Genomic DNA, 19,736 nt, shown 5'->3' on the forward strand with positions numbered 1-19,736 from the left:
TTTGCCGGGTGTTTGGGGATGCTCAGGAGCAGCCGGTGCCTGCTGTGCTGGGTTTGGGAGCGAGAGTTCTGTGGGAGTTGTGTTCCCTGAGCCGCGGTGCCTGCGGACTCAGATGCCGGGTGGAAAGCACAGTTATTTCCATCCTGGGCAGGCCTGGAGGCTCCAGGAGGGATGCAGCCTTTGAACTTCCTCCCCTTGAAATCCCGGTATCGAGATGGGTCAGTTGGGAATGGAGAGCGGGAGCAGAGCCTGCAGCTGGGCCGTGTTCGGGTGGGGATACAACACCGGAGTCAAAATTATTCTGCTGGATGCTCTGAGCTGGTCCTACTGAGCAGGGAGCTGGCTCCCCACTCGATCCTGGTTCCTGGGGAATCCTGAGATCACCATAGCTCAGCTCATTGCAAAACTTGTTGCAGTTTGAAGACCTTTTCCTGAGGTTTTCCCCCCATCATAGGAGCTTGTGGGCTCTGGTGCCACCTTGTCAGCCCATGCACTGAGTTACAAAGGGAGAAATCTCAGCCTGCCATCACCTTCATCCACTTCCCCACCTCCTCCCTCCCTTTCCCACCCCGGTGCAGCCAAACCACAGCCCCTGAGCAAAACAAGGGGTGGATTTGCACAGGTGGCAGAGCATGTCCCAGCTGTGACTCCGGGAGTGCAGCACAGGGACGGAGCTGGGGAGCCTTGGTGAGAGTGACCATGGAGCAGGGAGAAGGCTGGAGGGCTCTGCGGGCACACGGGGTTGGTGGAGCAGGAACGGAGCGCCATTCTGGCAGCAGCCACCAGAGCCCGGCAATAGATAAGAGGAAGGAAATCGCCTTCAGGGAGGGAGAAGTGGCCAAACACTCCCTGTCGCCAAAGCCCTTTCTCTGAAGGGGCTGGTGTGGGTAGCGGGTTGCTCCAGCTTCTCCTGAGGCTGGAGGGAGGGAGGTGGTGGCTTTTGGTCAGCAGGGATGAGGGCACTTCTTTTGGTGCCAAAGGTTCGGATCCTCCTGGCCACCCAACCTGGGTGCAGTGAGATCCCTCCAGGGAGGCCAAGCCCACCCCAGGCAACATGCAAGGGGTAGGATGGGGGTGGATAAGCAGCTGTGGGAGCATAATTCCTGTGGCTTGTTAGCATCAATATTATTCTGTACAGCGCATACCCCACACATGACGAAGGAGCAGGATTAGGGAGCCTCTGGATTAGGGCACTGTCACCAAGCTGAGACTCAAAATGCGCATTTTGGGTTCCCAAAAACGGCCCTGTGTTTGGAGAACCCCAGCTGCCAGCACGTTTGCATGCAGTCCCTTCTCCATGAAGCAATGTGGACCTCCCAGTGTCCCAAGCTCATGGCAGGGATCAGGGAAGGGTTCTCACAGGGGAAAAATCCACAGAAATGGATTTCGGTCCTCAGCAGGGTGCACTTGAAACACTGGGCAGGTTCAGGACCTCCACACCCAGGACAGTGCTCTGTATGTCCTTCCTCTGGTTCAGAGGCGGTTCCTGTGCCCTGCCAAAGAAACTGGGATTAGTAATAAGGATTTCTCCTCTTTACCTATGGCTGTTCCTAATTAGCCAGGTTAGGATATTTCTGGGAGACAGGGGTTCCTTGGAGACACTGACCTGTCCCCAGCAGCAAGGCGGTGCTGGAGGTAACAGCACCAGGGATTGGGAGACTTTTCCTGAGGGACAGGAGCTGGGGACACACAGCTTGGCCAGGGGGCTCAGGGAGCAGGTCAAAGCCACAGGAATGAGCAGAGCTGTGTGTTATTGCCAAGGCTGGCTCCAGGCAGCCCCTCAGGGAGCTGGCACAGCACCACCCAGGCAGATGGGGAGCGACGTGGTTCCACTAATCTGCCCCAATCTGGATTATTTTTCCAAATAAACCTCTGTTGCCAGCTGTTTTAAGCAAGTTCTTGGCATGTTGGGGACAGGTGGGATTCTGTGGATGACAGAGAAGCTGGCAGGGCTGGAGGTGATGGAGGGGATAACACCTGCAGGCTGTCCCTGTGCCACCAGGCTCCCATTTTCCACACAGAGACGTGGTTTTGGCAGCACATCACCCAAATCCTGAGGCTGGGATCATCCCATGGGGCCTCAGGTCATTGCTGGAGTTTCCTCCTATCAAAAGCCAGTGGAAAATAACTTAGGTTGAGGGGCTGGTGGCCCCCACCCCATCTCCCATCCAAAGCAGAGCTGGGACCTTCTGCAGCTCCTGTCAGGATAAAACAGCCCAGAAAATGCCTCTGGTGCTGGCTGTCCAGGATGATCCGCATCAGGCAGTTTAGGGGGTTTGGGGAGCCAGGATCAGCCCGGGGCAGATCAGTGCACATCCCTCGTCCTGCATAAGGACACAGGCACAGACAAGCCCGCAGAGCTGCTCCATCCTCCAGCACGTTCCCCAGCCACTCGCCAACCTGACATTTACAAATCCCTATTTTTAGATGATCTTCATCACTTCTAATTGTTCAGGCTCCTCAGCCACAGAGATGCTGCACTGCTCAGGCAGGATGGGGCCCCAGGTCCATTTCTCCCTTCCCCCGTGCCTCAGTTTCCCTTTTGGGAAATAGTTCAATTGAGGACCTCCCCTTAACTCCCAGGACCAGGTGCTGGGGGCTGTGTGTCCCACTCCTAGCCCAGATGGGATTTTGAGTGCTCCAGCATGCTCCGTACACCCCGACCCACCTCCTCAGCTTTCCCACAGAAGGGGACAGCAGGAAGCACCCAGCCCTCATGCCTTGTGGCTGCCCTCACACCAACCAGCCCCCACCTGCCACAGCAAGAAGCAGCCAAGCAGGATCAATCCAGGAGGGGCCGTCTCCAGAGATGCCTCGGGAGCCTGCAGAGAGCCGAGCCCAAGGGACAGCCCACGCGGGCTGGGCTTGGCACATTGGTAATTAATTTAGTAACTAAATTAACATTTAAATTGACAAGACCTGAATGCGAAGCCAGGCACTGCTGCTTGCCAGGACCCATCAGCTTTCAGCGACCCTGGCTGCTCCCAGCTGCATGTCCCTGGGTCCTGGTGCCCTGGCAGCAGTACAGAGGGGCCCTGGAGATGCTCTGTTCCCCCACCCTGCTCTTAGGCACCCCGAGGAGGCTCAGCAGGGACAAGGACAGCAGATGTCAGTCCTGCGGTCCCCCCTCTCCCTGCTGCAGTGCAGCCCAAACCTGAACTCCCAGGGGTCCTGCCTGGCCCTTGACTGTCCCCCACACTGAGGGGGACACACTGGCACCCCCGGGGCTCCATCCCTCTGCACGGACTGGTGGTGACATCCAGTGCTGGATCCTGCAACTACAGCCCGGTGGGGGCCCAGCCAGGTGCTGTGTCCCCCACTCCAGTCCCTGCCCTGCTCCCCTCACACCCAGCCCAAACAAACTTGTCCCTCTCCCCATCCTTAGCGTCTTTTCTCACTGGGAAGGGGTAGGGTTGAGTCTCTCCCTGGAAAGCACTATCTGTTGCAATGCCCTGGAATTCAGAGGTAATTCTGGTGAGCTGGGAGGAGGAGAGGGGCTCAGGGAGAGCAGCCTTGGCAGATAAAACAGCTGGTACACGGGATGCCACGGGCTGAAGCCTGCAGCCACCACTGACGGGACACAGGAACCCTCCTAGATCTGCTAGGATTCCATGAAATCAGCTCTGGTCTCGGTTTCAGGGCTGCATGAGAAGGCCAGAAGATGCCCAGGAGCAGGCGGCTCCTGAGGACAGTCCCTCTCCACTGCCACCTGCCCTGGAAGGACATTCTATAAGGAGCCAAAATCCCTTCACACCAGCCCCCCTCCCCCTCTGCAGTGCCCACCCCAGCTCAGCTGCAGCAGGGGCTGTTCCTCTCCCCTTTCCCTCAAAGGCCCTCTCCCTCCCAAGCTGCTGCTTTTCCTGAAGCAGCTTCACCCCCACAACCTCCAGGTCCCAGCCCCCGCATCAGCCCCAGGGCCACCCTCCACAATCAGGGGAGATCTCAGTACCAGCAAAAGGAGGAGGCTCTGAACAGCCTCTTGTTCCCAGGCCTTATCATCCAAGTGTGACATGGAGATCCCTCCAAGCCCAGCTCAGCTTTTGGGGCAGAAGTGTTTGGCTAAAGAAGACAGAAGAAACCTGGATTGAGACTATGAAGGGAATATTTTATTACTTATAACACTTCATTCAGCTAAATCCACATAGCAGTACACAGAAACTCTTCAGAAAAGTGCAAATTCTCACTCTGTACTTGTAATATGCCCTAGTTTTACAGAACAGACATCGGGTAAACAGGAGTACAGATCCAGAACTCCCCAAGATTCCAGGCAAGGAGAACGATGCAACTTGAGATACTTCAGTCACCTTGTACAAAGCAAAGGGAATCAAGCTGGACTGCAACCACCCAGATGTCACCATGCAAGGAGCCCCCTCTCTCTTAGTTGGGGAGAGAAGAGGACAAAAAGGGGGAGGGAAGACAAAACAAAGTGATAAAGAGTATCAGTTTTAAAATTAGAGACCATCCAGGTGCTTCCTAGGGCAGGACACACATCCCACCCTGCCCAGGGGCCAGAACTCATCGCTCCTCTCCTGGCTTCTACTGTAGTGTCACACAAACACTCCTGTGAGGAAATGGGAGCTGGAACCCCTGGTAAGATCAGGAGCCTGGCAGAGAGAGCACACGAAGCACTACCCAAGCAGGGCTGAAGCAGGGAGTAACTCCAGGGATGCCAACACGCAGGTAACCAACCCCCAGAGCCTGGGAGCAGGCAAGGCAGGGAAGGGAGCCCCAGGCAGCACCGGGCAACTCACCTGGACAGCTGAGCCACCACACAGGGTCTGCCCTCTTCATCTACCCCTGGGCAGCACGAGTGTGTGCTCCCCTCAGAAGGAAGGGCTGTGTGTTTGAAACGAGGGAAATGAGCAGAGCTCCTCAGGTCCGGCCCCAGGGCTGCCGCAGCCCAAGGGAACCCCAGCTCCTTGCAGTCACAAGGGAAGCGGAGCTGGCTCAGCAGCCCAACACAAAGCTCAGGGCCACAGCTGCAGCCCAGCTCTCCCTGTTGCACACATCCCTCCCTCTCTGCCACACCAGAGTTCACTGTTCCCTCACACACCCTCACAGGGGCAGGAGGAGAGACATGGACAGCACTTGGAACTATTTAATTCACACCCTGGCTGCTCTATCACAACCAGAATAAGAAATCCAGCTACAAGCTCTGCCTCACAGACACTCAGCCTTGCCTGGCTAAGCCCTGAACTTGGAAAGCTCCTGTCCCAGGCCCACGGAAACACGACTTCACCAGAGATTAAATGGGTCATAGCAAAAGGACACACCCAAGCCCTCTGGATTTTATCAAACACTAAACCCAACTCACTAGCTGTATGACTGCAGTTTTAGCCACTGTCCAACCTTTGAAAAGGTGTGTTCCACCTGGAAGCACCTCAGAAACAACACCCACAGCATCCTTTGATCTGTGACCTGCTTTCTACTCAAGTCAGAAAAGCTTTTGTTCTTATCTGAGAAGTGTGAAAGGACAGCTGACAACTCAAGGAAGGTTGTGCACAAACCAAGTAAACTGTAACACGATGCATAACAAAGTTACAGGGCAAGGAAACGACAATTCCAGTCCTTCACAGTAACAGAAGTAAGGGATGCGAGATCAGAGGGAGGAGATAAAGGAGTTCCACAAATGGAACAGTATAAATATATCAACCAGCTCCAATACAGTAGGAAAACAACAGTAGCAGCAGTTTCAAAAAAGCAAATAGTTATCATACCCTGAAAGTTACATTCAACACATTGTGCCTGCTGCTGTCATCTCAAAAGCATCACTACAGCTACAGCTCGCTGTCAAACCTACCCATGGGGGAAATCCCAGATACACAACACCCCACAGCTGGGTTTTCTTCTTCAATTAAAGATATTTGGACTATGAACAGTTACCAGCTCCTAACAATGCTTATTTGAAAACATCTTCTCCATTTCTAGCACTTGCCTACTGACACAAAGCAGATCTCTAGGAAGCTGCAGATTCCTGCTCTCTGCAGGAGCACAACCATCACTCACAAGACATGACTGCTACAGTAACACACCTGGTCTCATCACACACATTATGCTTTTTACAGCGTTTGTTCACAACTATGGCCAAGTCACTTGTTCTCCTCTCCACTACGTGGAGAACAAAATCCTCAATGCCTCCGGGTTCAATCGCTGCCAGTGGAAGGAATGGCAAGAGCTCCTTCAAGTTCAGTGCAGTGGGGATCCAGATTTGCACCCTTTTTGGGAAAGCAAGGCAAAGCAGCAGTCAGAAATGCCTTCCCAGCCCTACCCAGCATCAAAAGCATCCTTTGAGTGTAACTGATTTTACCTGTTTTCCCCACCATGTCAGTCAAATGTACAGTCAAAGTAAAAAAGAAAAAAAAAAAGGAACAGCTTTTGGCATTAGATACATTTCACTCAATGGCAGAACAATTTGGAGATAGCTTCTCTTAAAATAAAAAAATAAATAAACAGCAGTGACAGGTCAGAATTTGTGCAACACAGACCTTCTCTACATGTACATTCACAGACACTGAAATACTTCTCCATGGATATAGTGCAAAGCTGCTGGCAGCAGGAAACACCCAGACCTCAGGGCTCTCTGAAGCCATGGAGAGGCAACACACACAAGCCTACCCTGTGCCATCCTACAGCATCCAGCTGTGAGGGCATAACCAGAGGGAATTTGGAGAGGCAACAGCAGTGGTAAAACAACAGCTTGAACTCCAGGGCACCTTGGGGTCTTCTCCCGTCATCTCCAACACAGATCAAACCCAGCACTGAATTGCTGCTACTTCTTTTTACTTGCTGTCAGTGACAGCAGGGAGCTGGCCAGAACAAGCTCTCCTGTGCCAAAACACAGCCTTTATTTCCCAAAACCATTGGATAACCACAAGGAGAACTTGGGTATTGCTTTGTTTGGGTGGTTTTTTTTTGGAAAATGTGATTAGCAGTTGCTACTTGAGCAAAGGGAGAAAACAAATGAGAGAAGCTGTTAAAAATTTGTCCTTAAAGATAAAGAAGAATAGTGTTTGCAAAGTGCTATTCTAACAGAAATTACCTGACAGGACCAAAAGGAAAAAAAAAATCACAATTTAATAACTGTGTCAGCCTCTCATCTCCACTTTCTTCCTTAGTTTTTTTTTAATACACAGACAATATAAATTCAGGCCAGCAAAACCCAAGAAGTCACTGACTGGCAATGTCACTCAAAGTAACTGCATACAGAAAACCAAGAAAGCTTAAGAGCCTTCAGAGCTGTAGGACAAGAAGTAGCTACAGAGCCTATGGTAGTCAGAAGGGGTAATTTTACCAAGGAATGACCAAGTTCCTGCTCCTTTGGAAGCCTTGGAAAGGCACCAGGCAATTCCAACACCAAGCTGCAGCTGTTATCACTATTATTTCACTGCCAATTATCTTAAGACACAGAGAAAAGCTACAATGCACCAAGAACACCTTTACCAACAGAAGAATTCTTAAGTAGCTGAAAAATGTCAACAATTTGCCTAAACAAGAAATGCTGAGCTCTGCTTCGATGCTTCTGGAAGTGCAGACCTGTAGGGAAGGTCTCAGAGCTGCAGGGAAGAAGCAGCCTTTGTTGTCAGTTTGGAGTGATCACTCCTTTAAAACCTTTTCACACACAAAAAAGAGGTGTTTTAGGTACCTGAACTGAGTGTAAGACACGATGTGGCAGCTAAGCTCATCTGCCTCAAAGGTACTAGGGCAGTTCACTTGCATTGGCATAGGTTAATTAAACTTTTGGTCAAAAGGACTGACAACCATAACAAATTCCACCCTTTCCTCGGACTGCCTCTCCTTATCCCAATATGGTGAAAATCCTGACAAAAGAATGCTTCTTCTTGACAGAACAAGAATGCAGCTGTTTCAAAAACACACACACACACACAAACAAACATGAGACTGGTTCTGCTCCTGGGTCCTTTGTTCCACGCGGTGCCTCCCTGAGCACCGGGCTCTACGCAGAGCGCCAGGTCAGCGCGTTCTTGTCAGGCTCCAGGAAATTCTCAATCAAAGCCTCAATCAGCTTCTGGAGCTCTTCTTCCAGCACACTTCTGTCACTGCAGGAAAGAACAGGGCCAGGTCAGAGGTTTGGGACACACCCAAACATCAATAAAGAAACAGCAAGACCTGATGGGGATGCACTTGCTCTGTTGTGTTTCCTACCCAGTCAGGTGTAGAGACTCCAAGCTGCCTGCTTCAACAAGCTCCTTTTCAGCAGGGATTATCATGGAATCACAGAATGGTTTGGGTTGGAAGGGACTTTTAAAGATGGTGCCCAGAGCCCTCTAGTGGCCCTTTTCTTCTTCAACTGAATTAATTTCAATTAACACCGCAATAATCAGGTGGGGAGGCCCTGGCACAGGTTGCCCAAAGAAGCTGTGGCTGCCCCATCCCTGGGAATATCCAAGGCCAGGTTGAAGCAACCTGGGATAGCAGAAGGTGTCCCTGCCCAAGGCATGGGGGTGGAACAAGACAGTCTTTAAGGTCCCCTCCAACCCAAACCATTCCATGATTCCATAATAGAAGAGGTTTCTGTGGTGCAAACACACCCTGGATTTCCCCCCACCCATTTAAACTGGAAGAAGCTCAACGCAGGTGAACAACCTCTAGTTCCTACCCAGCAGCTCGGAGTACCACAGCAGATTCCCAAGGCAGTGGGAACCCACCTGGCTGCAAACACACTCACCAGCAGCAGCATAAGGAAAGCCTGGATGTGGCACTCAGTGCCCCGGCTGGTTGGCCACAAGCTGGACTCTGATCTCAGAGAGCTTTTCTAGACTAAGTAATTCTGTGATTTTGTCACCTGATCACTTCTTAATTCTAAGTAAGTGGAGAATGGGGTTAGTTAAAGGAGCCTTGTGTAGCAGGTGCTGAGAAGCCCATTCTGTGTCTCTCCCTGCTGTGGGCAGCCAGGGGGGCTCGGGGCACTGACCTGCGCCCGGGCAGCGCGCACATCTCGGCGTAGTACTTGATCTTGGGCTCAGTGCCGCTTGTGCGCAGCGTGGCCACGCAGCCGTTCTGGAAGGTGAACGTGATCATCTGGCTGCTCTTGCTCACTGGCAGCACCTACAAAACAACAGCAGCCCCTTACTGCCACTGCAGACCCAGCCCCTGGAAGCTGAGGGGCTGCAGGAGCACCAGGCTCAGTGAGTCAGTAAAGTCCATCGGGTGTTGTATCAGAGGAACCACCGCATTCCCCACGCAGGCAGTGTTCTCCCCAGGAAAGGATGCTGAGCGCTCTGACGGAGCTTTCTGCCCCCTCAGCTCACAGGTACATCTGCCTCTTGGCCAGTGTATTTCCCTTGCAGTTTCTGCAGCCTCTCCTCTGCAAAAACACCGTGTAACTCACCGACTTCTTGTTCAGCTGGCTGCTGTCATAGCCAGTGGTGATGTCTCGGACGTGTAAGATGTTGTAAATCCCACAGCAGCTGGGGTAAGACTGAGGGCCATCAAAGTTCCGGAGTCGCTCAAATATCCTTTTGATTGTGGGAGGGTCATAGCACAGGAAATAGGAGGTCTTGGATATGTGGTACCCATACCTACAAGCAGATTAATGCTTTCAGTTGTAAGATTCGGGAGGTTTTGGCACATTTTGTGTCTTTATTCTGACAACCACAATCCTTGTTTTATTGCTGGGATCATGTCCATAGCCATTCCTTCCACCTCTGCTCTGTTACAGATCCCTTCTGGCAGTGGGAAACCATTCCCTGTGTCCTGTCCCAAAACCCTCTCCAGCCCTGCTGGAGCTCCTTTAGGCACAGTGGTATCTGCACTAGTGATGGGCTGTAACTCATCATGCATCAAAAAACCCCACAACAACTTACAATGAGAAAACATCTGAAGGACACAAACATTTATATAAATTTATATTTAAATAAATATTGCTTAGATTATTCCCAGATCTAAAATAGTGGAGTAGAACATTCTAATGAACAACACCACTCACGTTTCATAAATGTCAACGAGTTTCTGTGCCAGGCTCAGGCTCTGGCCCTGCAGGTAAGTTGCCATTTCAGCAATGACCACAGCTGCACTCACTCCATCCTTATCCAGCACTGACGTGCCACACATGAAGCCTAGGCAGAAAAAAGTGATGGTGGAAAAATAACCTGACATTATCACTCTGATTTACTCAACTGAAGTTTTAACCTCTGATCCTGTAAAGGGAAATTGGCCAGTACATGGAAGCTGCTTTATTGCTGCATATGCAGGAGAAATCTCATTAACTTGGGGGTTACAGGGCTGGAAAGACAATACCAGAATCAGCAAGTCAGATACAATTTATTGTTCTGGGAGTTGGCAAGTCAACTTGATGAGAGCAAAATACCAATGATGCTACCAACTACTAGGACAAAAAGTACTTTTTGTGTGTTTTATTCCAAAACTAAGATTAGTCCTTCCCATTCACATTCCCCCGCCTCAGTTCTCAGCAATTTAAAGGGATATTAGCACTCATACCAATAGACTCCTCAAATGCAAAGAGAACTTCTTTTCCATTATCTAGGAGATTTTTTACTCTGCTTCCAATCCATTTAAAACCAGGGAGTGTTTCCTATAACAGGAGAGAAAAAGAAAACTTAAAATACACATCTTCAATTTAGTTTCAATTCAAAGAAAAAAGTAGAGCCACTGTTCACTTCAAACTAAGAAAAACAAAAACACTCAACCAAAGAGAAAATATAATGATGTATTCTGAATTTTAGGGTCAATGGGAAGACTCCTGCAGAGTCAAAACGCTAAAGCTTAAGGATAGTTTTCTGATTTTTTTGAAGTGATTTCCTTAAATTTAAATCTAATTAATTGACAAGCAGAATAGGGACAGTAAAGCACCACCAGCCAAGTCACATCTTCAGTTTGGATGATGAATCCAAGGGAAACAGCCACTGGATAGCATTTTCCTAGGGGATACTCAACTAGGACATGAGTATCCAAACCAAGGAAAAAGTGTGTCAGGGACTGTGGTGCTCCGAGATCACATCAGATCATCTGTGGTGCTCATCAGATGAGACTAAGTTATTCAGGAGGAAAAACTACAGAAATATAAAAGCAACACTTTTAGGTGCTGGGAGGGGAGAGCACTGCTCTGAGGGGTTTTTTTACATAAATCACGCAAAAGCAGTCAAAAGATGAAACAGTTTCTTAGAGAGAAGGAAGTTACAAATAAAAAAGAAGGGGAGCTTTTAGGGGAGGCCAAGAGGTTCTGTAAATTCCCAGCTTCTCTTTCTTTCAGTCAAATATGTCCCTTTCCTATTAAAAATAAAACAAACCAGTATTTAGAGAGAGAACCAAATCCACTGCAAGGAACTGACATTCACCCTGATTAGGCTTATCTGGCCAGTCACTCAAAACAGTTTTCAGAGTTGCTTTCAATTTTAAATTCCTCATTGTTTGGCAAAACACTTATTCTTGTCGCACATGGATTTAATTAGGACATGGATAAACAAGGCCTGGCCCTTTGGATGTTTGTGCTATGATTTTGGGCACTTGCCTCTCTTCTGGCTAACATCCGACAGAAATCTGATTTAATCTGGAGGCAGGAATGATAATAACTGTCAGTCTGCAGAGGGCAAGCCCAGTTTCTTTTTTAGCAAGTTTTTAACGAAGCTGCATTAAAGATCTGAACACAGGAGTTCCTCTGCCTGTCCCAGCCTCAAGTAAATCCAAATTTAAAACCTGCTGGCACCGGGCACCTGAAGGGCCATTGCGTAACCTCCAAATGCTCATCACAAACCCATCAACACTTGCAGTGAATACAGCATGCTGCACAAACCTCCCTGCTCTCACACAGAAGAATTTCTCTCCAGGGAGATAACCACACCTAAGGTATTCCTGTTACCTGGAAGTCAGGTATTAATTCATGTGCCTGTTACTGAGCTTTGCCCAAGCTGATCTCCCAGTCTGAGAACACTGAGGAGATTGAAATCGGGCTTGTCTGGGTGACAGAACATGCTCTGTGAATTGGAATCCCTCAAAACTCCCAGCCAAAAGCCTGGAAGTCCCCTGTCTGCTTTTCATTCCGTGAGGCCACCAGCGGGGCTTCGGATGGAGACGACAACACATAACCCACGCTCACCTCAAAGTGAAACCCCTCTTGAAGTGCAATTGCCCTCAGAATCTTGGAGGAGACCGTGGTTGCCAACATGTAGACATTGCTCACATCAGCATCCTGGGAGCAGTTCTTCCAGCGGGAAAACATCCACCAGCCGAACAAGGCCGCCAGCTCATTGCCCGTAAACACCTTCCAGCAGCCACTGCGGGGGAGAGGCAAGCTGAGGCTCTCCAGCTCGCCCAGGAGCAGCGCCCAGGGAGAGGCCTTCAGCAGTCACTGAACACCGGGATGTGAGCACAGCACCGACAAGCTGCTCTAGACAAAGCCACCGTACCCACAGGACTCCACAACTCTCACACCTCAAGGATTGACAAGCCCAGAGCACTGTGCCAGCCAGAAAAGACACCCCCAGGGTCTCCTCTCTGGCAGCTCTAACACAGCTCAGGCCTTTGATTACCCAGCAGCAGGAGAGCAGTCTAGAACTGATCCATACAGAGCAGTCTACGCAATCTGTACATTGCGGTCAGGCAGGGCCTGCACAACTTGTACTTACACAACCATCAGAACTGGGGCCTGTTAGTGGGAGAAAAATAATTTCTGTTCAATATGAACAAGCAGGGGAAAACAAGGGATTAAAATTAAAAATATTTTTAAAACCAAACAAAAAAAGCCACCCCACCAAAAGAAGCCCATGACAACTACCAAGGAAGGTTTGCCCTTGTGATGAAAATGTAAATGAAAACACAGTAAACAACAAGATTTTACTGTCTTTAGTAACCACTCAGTTTTCAGCTGAGCTTTATTTACTATCACACCAGTAAGTATTTAATCTACTCTTTGCTGAGTGAACTGATTTAAAATGCATTTGGAGCTATACTAAAGGATAAAACTAGGAGGGAAAAATATCCCAATAGCTAAGGAGAAGAGTGGATTGAAGACCTGTGCCCAGCAACCATTTAGGGACACTCTGTGACTCCCTCTTTTCTGCAGAAAGACACAAAAAAGGGTCCCATCACTTACTTGTCCTGCTGTTCTGCCACTGCCAGTCTGTCTGCATCTGGATCAGTGGCCACTACTACTTTTGCGTTTTCTTTCTCTGCAAGTCTCAGTGACAACTCCTGGTGGGAGAAGAAGGGGGGGAGCAAAAAACCAAAACATGAGAGAAAATAAACCCACAGCCTTCCTACTTACATCTAACACACAGCAAAAGAAAATCCCCCACGGACTGCCCACTGCATTAATACAGCTGAAAGCAGGTTCTCCCTGTTCTCTTCCTCAGCTGGTTTTTCCCCATAGAAATCTGATGAAGAAACAAAAATACCAGCACAGATTCTCCTTCTTCAGGATTTGGGCATTTGACAGTAGAGAAGTCTGGGTCTGGATCTTTTTGCTCCGGTACTGGAATGGGGGGCTGAAATCCGAAGGCTTTGAAAGCCAACTGCACATAGTCATGTCCAACTCCATGGAAAGAGGTGTGAACAAACTTCAAACTGCTCTGCACATTTAGCTCCCTGAGGAGGAAAGCAGAACTTCAGTAAGATTTCAGCTATTTAACAAGACTATTTTCCTGAGGGAAAGCAAAATAAGCTGTAATTCTTCCATGTACTTTTCTGCTGATTTCTGCATTAATGTCAAAGGAACCAGTGAAAGTGCTTGTTTGGACTTTCACTAGAAATTGCTGTGTTAAAGCTTCTGCTCCTGGAAAATGAAATATTTACCTTCTGCTGAAATAGATCAAAGTCTCCCAAGAATAAACTATTGATTTCTACATCAAACTCGAGCTCTCCCACCACTGTCGAAATGTTATTCTGGCTCTGCTTCACATCATTCATCCTCCTCCTTTTATTCTCATCTTCTGCCACACCTAACCTTCAGACCAAATCTTCTCACCTCTATTCTATGCACATGCACCTCACTTTTACTCTGAATTCCTGCATTTTATTCAGAACTCTTGGGGAATATTCACCTGCATCAAATGGTTTCTACTGGGGTGCTTCACTGTAGCTTAATTCCCCAAGGCAGCTGTTTATTCTCACCCAAATGGTTTAACCCTAAGGGTGGTGGACCCTTGAATGTAATGACACATCAGAGAACACAGTGAAGTCTGCCTGCTGTCAGTTTTTCCACCTGCAACCCACAGCTTACTTAAAAACTTTATACAATACCTATGATAGCAGATCTTTGTCAGATCCTCCATGTAGCTGTCACAGATTTTTTTCAGAGGATCCTGTCTGAGGGGACTGGTGTCTACCAGATTTTCATTCCAAGAGCCATTCCATGGTTCAACACACTCTTCTATACATTTTATAATTTCCTTATCATGAGGAGAGGTTATCTGTGCTCCATTTTCCCAATAAACCTGAAGGAAGTAAGTTGAAGGAAAACAAGACACAGTTTATTTAGAACGATTATTAACCTGAGAAATTCTTTTAGCTATAGGATTCCACCTACTTTCTGCTTAGGTCATACAGAGAAGTCAGCATCTGACTGGCTTGATTCTCAAGACATCTGGAGTCATTCAATGTGAGCCTCTGAGTTCATGACTGCAGTTGTGCTAAGTGGAGCTTACACAGCAACACAACCTGTTTCCATAAAAGCTGGTATTTAACTACTACAGCTGAAATATCAGGATGTGAGAAACCAAAACCGGGCACTTTTATCTGGGAGTGCTGTGCAAACTGTAACACCAGAAAAACATCACCTTCTCCAAGGCTGGCATTCCTTTTGAAAAAGGAGCACGACTTGGTTTTGAACCCAAAGCAAAACAGATAAGCAGTGTGCCAAGGTCCGTGTTTTTCCACGGCTCAACAACTGTAATCTCTCAGCTGCTAACACTATCCAGAGTGGAAACACCATATCTAACCCTCAGCTACAAAAAAAAGTCTTTGTTAAAGAATTATTTAGAGGCCAATTTTCCCACAGTCTGTTGCCAATAGCATGGCTGAGCTCACAGTGCAGACTCTGCCCAGATAATCTGCCTCTGTTTTCCTGTCAGTGTCCTCTGGGTTTGTTACCTTCAGTTAAAATTGTCCAAAACCTTCAGAGGCTGCTGAAATTCACACGGGAAATGGTGAAAGATGAAACAGCTCTTGGGAAAGACTAGGAAACAAATGTGTATCCTAAGAAAAGTAAACCAGGAAACAAACCAGTACCCTGACAGAAGTACGCTGCTGTGCATCAGAAGACACAAACAAAATTGCTTCTTGACAAATGAAGCACCTGGGAAATTCACATGGCTTCTTTCCTTGCTCATTGCTGCAGCTAAGCAGAAGCAAAGGCTGGTGAAGAACTTCACAGCTTGTTCCAGGGAAGACAAGAGCAGTTCAATCACCCCCAAGAGCTCTCTCTCTAGGCACAGCAGGACTGCCTTTCCTCACATTGCCATCACTCACTGCCCTGACACAGGGCTTCTAGAATGCTCTGCTCAGTTCAAGTTGAGAGTTTAGTTCAGGTTCTTACAAAGTTGAGGAAGGGAATACTCAGTTAAAACATCACATTTGCTATTGTGGATAGTTTTATTGTCCCAGGCTTTCAAAGTGAAGCCACCCACCCCTCTTCAATGCCCAGAAAACCAGGGAACACCACACTGCTACTGAGTTTTATTAATCCACTCTGAAATCATTCCCATCTTCAGCACAGTCCCGACTGTGTGCACTAATTCACCTCAGTTCTGGCTTTGTTTTAAACTGATTTTTAAGCCTAAAAACACACAAATTGCTGGAGCATTTCTTCAGCTGCTGATTAGACTCTATGGAATGTCACTACAGATTTATGCTCGAGATACACAAACTGTGTGGTCTTATGTTCTCATCACAGAGGAGTGTGTCAAGTCATAGAAGCGAATTACTTTAAATAACTCATCCTTCTAATGGACACACACAGAAAAAGCTTTTTCATCAGGAGGGTGGGCAGGCCCTGGCACAGGGTGCCCAGAGCAGCTGTGGCTGCCCCTGGATCCCTGGGAGGTGCCAAGGCCAGGTTGGACAGAGCTTGGAGCCACCTGGGCTAGTGGAAGGTGTCCCTGCCCATGGCAGCAGGTGGGCTAGATGAGTTTTACAGTCTTCTCCAAGCCAAACCACTCCATGGCTCCCACAACGGGCCAAGCACACGCAGGGAATGCTGGAAAGCAGCCGGAAAGGCTGTGACACGCTGTGACCAAGGCCTTACCTTGTAGCCATTGTCCTCCTTGCGGTTGTGGGAGGCCGTGATCATCACCCCAGCCACAGCTCCGAGCTGCTGCACGGCGTAGGGCTGCAAGGGAACCCCGAGACAGCATTACCCGAGGGTTCTGCCACTAAACTTGTGTTAGGGGCACAGGTATGCCATGGGACCCTACAGAGGCGGCTTTTATCCCGGCACCAGTTTGTCTGAAAACCCCACACATGAACACTCTGCACTGCCTCCTGCAGCCAGTAGCAGAAAGCTGGTTCTAATTCATCTCCATAAAAACATTCCTCTTATCAAATACAAAAAAGCAATCATTAACTTGCCAACTAAAGAAAGCCTACACTCAGATTACAGGAGCACTTAGGAACAGGCTGAGACAGAACAAAGGAATTCACAAAAAGGCTTGTCGAAAAACAAATTACAGGTGCTCCAGGCATTTCAGTCCTCCCCTCAAACCAAGATCCACAGAATACACAGCATGCTGGAAGAGCTTATGGAACACAAGCAAGGATTTAAAACCATGCAAGGAAAAGCTGCTGTGCCTAGAAGAGTATTTTTGAGATATTAAAAGCAGAGGCACTGAGGAATTCAGCGACATCCTTGTTACAGCCTCCTTGAAGAGCCAAGTGCACCAAGCAGCCTCTATTTTTCTGTGAAGTAACACTTTAAGACAATTGCTGGTTCTTTTTCAGCAAATTCAAATACTCCCTTAACTGTGTGGTGCAACAACACGGACAAGAAGGTGACTCACCACAAAGGGGGTAGGGACATAAGTGGAGAAGAAGTACACAAGTACATCTTTTGCCAGCAGGACTGCTGCAGTGAGCTTTGCAAGCCTACCAAGAGGAAAAAGAAAATATTCAGTCACTCCAGCTCCCCAGGACAGCCCAGCAGCCAGATGGAATTCCTGTCACCTTCAGGCACTTGTTTCTTAAAGCACTGTGCTGCTTTTTGGGCTTATGCTAAGAGGGCTATCCTACAAACTGCACAGTCAGGGTAACAGTTTTCAGGCTGTAGAATCTGAGACAGCACTTTCAGCTGCTGCCTGGACAGTGCAAGGCACTGCAGTCCCTCACCCAAACAAAGCAGATATCCCACGCAAAGATACAGAACCCACTGGCAGAACACCCACCCTTTGCTCAAGGACAGAACCAACTTCAAAGAAAGCTCAAAGCACCAGATGTCTGTAACAGCACGTTTGGAAAGGGATTTGCTACCCCACACAAAGCTCATTTGCCAGCCCTGCCCAACAGCTTCAGACAGTGTCCAGGAAGCAGATCTATTCCTAAAATGTATTTCTGCAAAGCAGCACCCCTTATTCCAGAATGTTTAGAAACAGGAACAGTGCCCATAGTTCTAAATCTTGCTTTTATAATAAACTTGCCCTTTCAAGCAACAGGGGAGCTCATTCTCTTCCAGATAACTGGTATGAAACTTCATTGGCACTCAGGTACCCACAGCTCAGGAGGCAGTGGGAAGTCTCAGAGTCAAAACAGATGAGAGATTAAATGGCATAAGCTCACCTTGCTCCCTTGTTCTCACAGACAAGCATTAATACTGACTTCCTTCTCTCCCATCACCAGCAGTCCAAGTTCCACTGACTCAGAATTTCACTACAGCACCTGTCAAATGCCACCTGAAACCACCTGGAAGAGTTTGAGAGCTCAGCTTGGAGTTGAAGCTACTAAAATTCTGCTTGGTTTACACCAGCTTAATCACAGGACACAGCTGGATGGTCTGCCATCCCCCTGGGCCCTGCTGCCCACAGAGTGCTGGAAAAGCACACTGCTCCCACTGCAAACACTCTCTTGGGGGAGTTCAGTTCGATTTTAGCACTGCTGGAAGGGTGCATTATCCCAGGAGACAGGAGGAGCACATGGTTGACAACTGAGGTGCTTCTGGGACATGTGAAACAACACCAGGCCTAAATTCCAAGCCTTGGGTGGCTCAAAAGGAACATTGCTCTTACACTTGCCCATTTTTAGCCCATGCCTAGCCCACACAATCTGGGTTTGCACACAACTGGCAAATCCAGTGTCACAGGTGAGTTTAAACCCCTCAGGCCAAAGCCTGGGGGATGATGGGCCACATGTACCCCGAGGCCCAGGGGAGAGGCACGCAGGGGAAAGGAGAAACTCCTGGCAGAAAGTCACTGCATTCTGTGCTCTGGTATACCAAGGACATCTTCATCCCTAAAACATCAAGTACTACAAAAATTCTTTTTAAAGGAACTGTGTTAGTTACAACAATAACTACAGTAATTAACTTCTCATTACCTAAATGCCAATTAGCTGCTGGGTTGGCTTTTTTGCAAGGCATGCCATTACCACATGCGTTTTGCTCCCCAAATGACAAGGGATTAAGATTTCTTAGAGAATTCAGGAAGCAGTTTTCTCCCTTTTCCTTGCAAAGAGCACTATTTGCCATTGCTGGAAGTCTGCATTTTAAGCACTCCAGGTAAAATCCAAGTAAAATTCCCAGTGAAAACACACTGGGTTACAGCAGGCTGCAGGTGGAATTCTTCTCCCCTAGGCAAGCTTAAATCAGGTGTGAAATACCAGAGAGTGACAGAGTTAAAAGTGCATTAATATTTAGGGGTTTCCAGCTGGATGTTAATACTCTGAATTTACCTTCATATTTAAATTTGTCCCCAGGCATATCAAGCTTAGTGTTCTTAAGCATTTAATCTGTAAATTCTCTGGTGGAATAAACAGCCTTACACTCCTCATTTGCTGACCAACTGGTACCACAAAGGATTTAGTCCCAGCCTCTCTTCATTACTATTTAAATGGACTAAGGGAGAGGAAAGAGGGGGCCCAGTTCATCACAAACAGAAAAAGTGCTGATAGAACAGAATGCATTTACAGGCACAATTTCATTTCTAGTCTTGCAGATGTAATCAATACTCATACTTCTTACTGCTGCAGTTGCTGGTGACCTGACCTCGTGTGTCATATCCAACAACAAAGCCTCTCTGCTTAAAGTCTGAGAAGTTCCTCTCAAGATACTTGTAGATCCCCTGGAAAAAAAAAAAAAAAAAAAAAGGGAAAAAATAATTAGCTGCAGTGCAGCACACACAAACGTTAAAGGTGGTCTCCCACAAAGGATGGATAATATCAGTAGGCAAAATACAGCTCCAACACATCAATAGTGATATTCACAAAAGCTGCAGTGGTCTTCCCCCAGTGTTCACCAAAAGAAAGCAAGTAACCAGAGAAACAGCTGTGGGAAATAAAAGTGAGTGGAACAACAATAAACCCTCAGCAGCAAACACTCATTTTCAATCCACACTGTGCTTTCATTTATTCAAATCATCTTCTTAAAGACTGAATTGAGAAAAATCCATGTTTTCAACTCCATGCACTCAAGCAACACAAGATGTGCCAGCCTAGTCTTTATCTCTCTGCCCACAGTGCAAGTCAGACATTTTCACCATTGTTTCCAAAGGGTTAGTCATAAATTTGCCTTAAAAATCATGGAAAGGCTTAGGTGGGAAGATCAGCTTTTACTCCAGTTTCAC

The 19,736-nt window shown here is 48.0% G+C and overlaps 1 protein-coding gene across 2 annotated transcripts; it reads right to left on the minus strand.

The window, feature by feature from the left end:
* Nucleotides 1–4,084: 4,084 nt before the first annotated feature.
* PGM2L1 (phosphoglucomutase 2 like 1) lies at nucleotides 4,085–19,376 on the minus strand. 2 transcript variants are annotated; one of them, XM_017727096.1, is made up of 12 exons: nucleotides 19,129–19,376; nucleotides 16,968–17,052; nucleotides 16,217–16,300; nucleotides 14,215–14,408; nucleotides 13,371–13,560; nucleotides 13,070–13,167; nucleotides 12,074–12,251; nucleotides 10,459–10,552; nucleotides 9,947–10,076; nucleotides 9,350–9,539; nucleotides 8,933–9,066; nucleotides 4,085–8,057 (listed from the first exon to the last, which is right to left on the minus strand). In XM_017727096.1, the coding sequence occupies exons 1-12, from the start codon at nucleotides 19,359–19,361 to the stop codon at nucleotides 7,955–7,957; spliced, it is 1,713 nt and encodes a 570-aa protein (XP_017582585.1). In that variant the 5' UTR covers nucleotides 19,362–19,376; the 3' UTR covers nucleotides 4,085–7,954. The 2 variants fall into 2 exon arrangements, with proteins under 2 accessions (XP_017582585.1, XP_017582586.1); XM_017727097.1 differs by lacking the exon at nucleotides 19,129–19,376 and adding an exon at nucleotides 17,740–19,117.
* Between the last annotated feature and the right edge of the window lie 360 nt (nucleotides 19,377–19,736).

The sequence above is a fragment of the Corvus brachyrhynchos genome, unplaced genomic scaffold (assembly GCF_000691975.1).
Source record: "Corvus brachyrhynchos isolate BGI_N302 unplaced genomic scaffold, ASM69197v1 scaffold412, whole genome shotgun sequence".
In the NCBI taxonomy this organism is placed as follows: Eukaryota; Metazoa; Chordata; class Aves; order Passeriformes; family Corvidae; genus Corvus; species Corvus brachyrhynchos.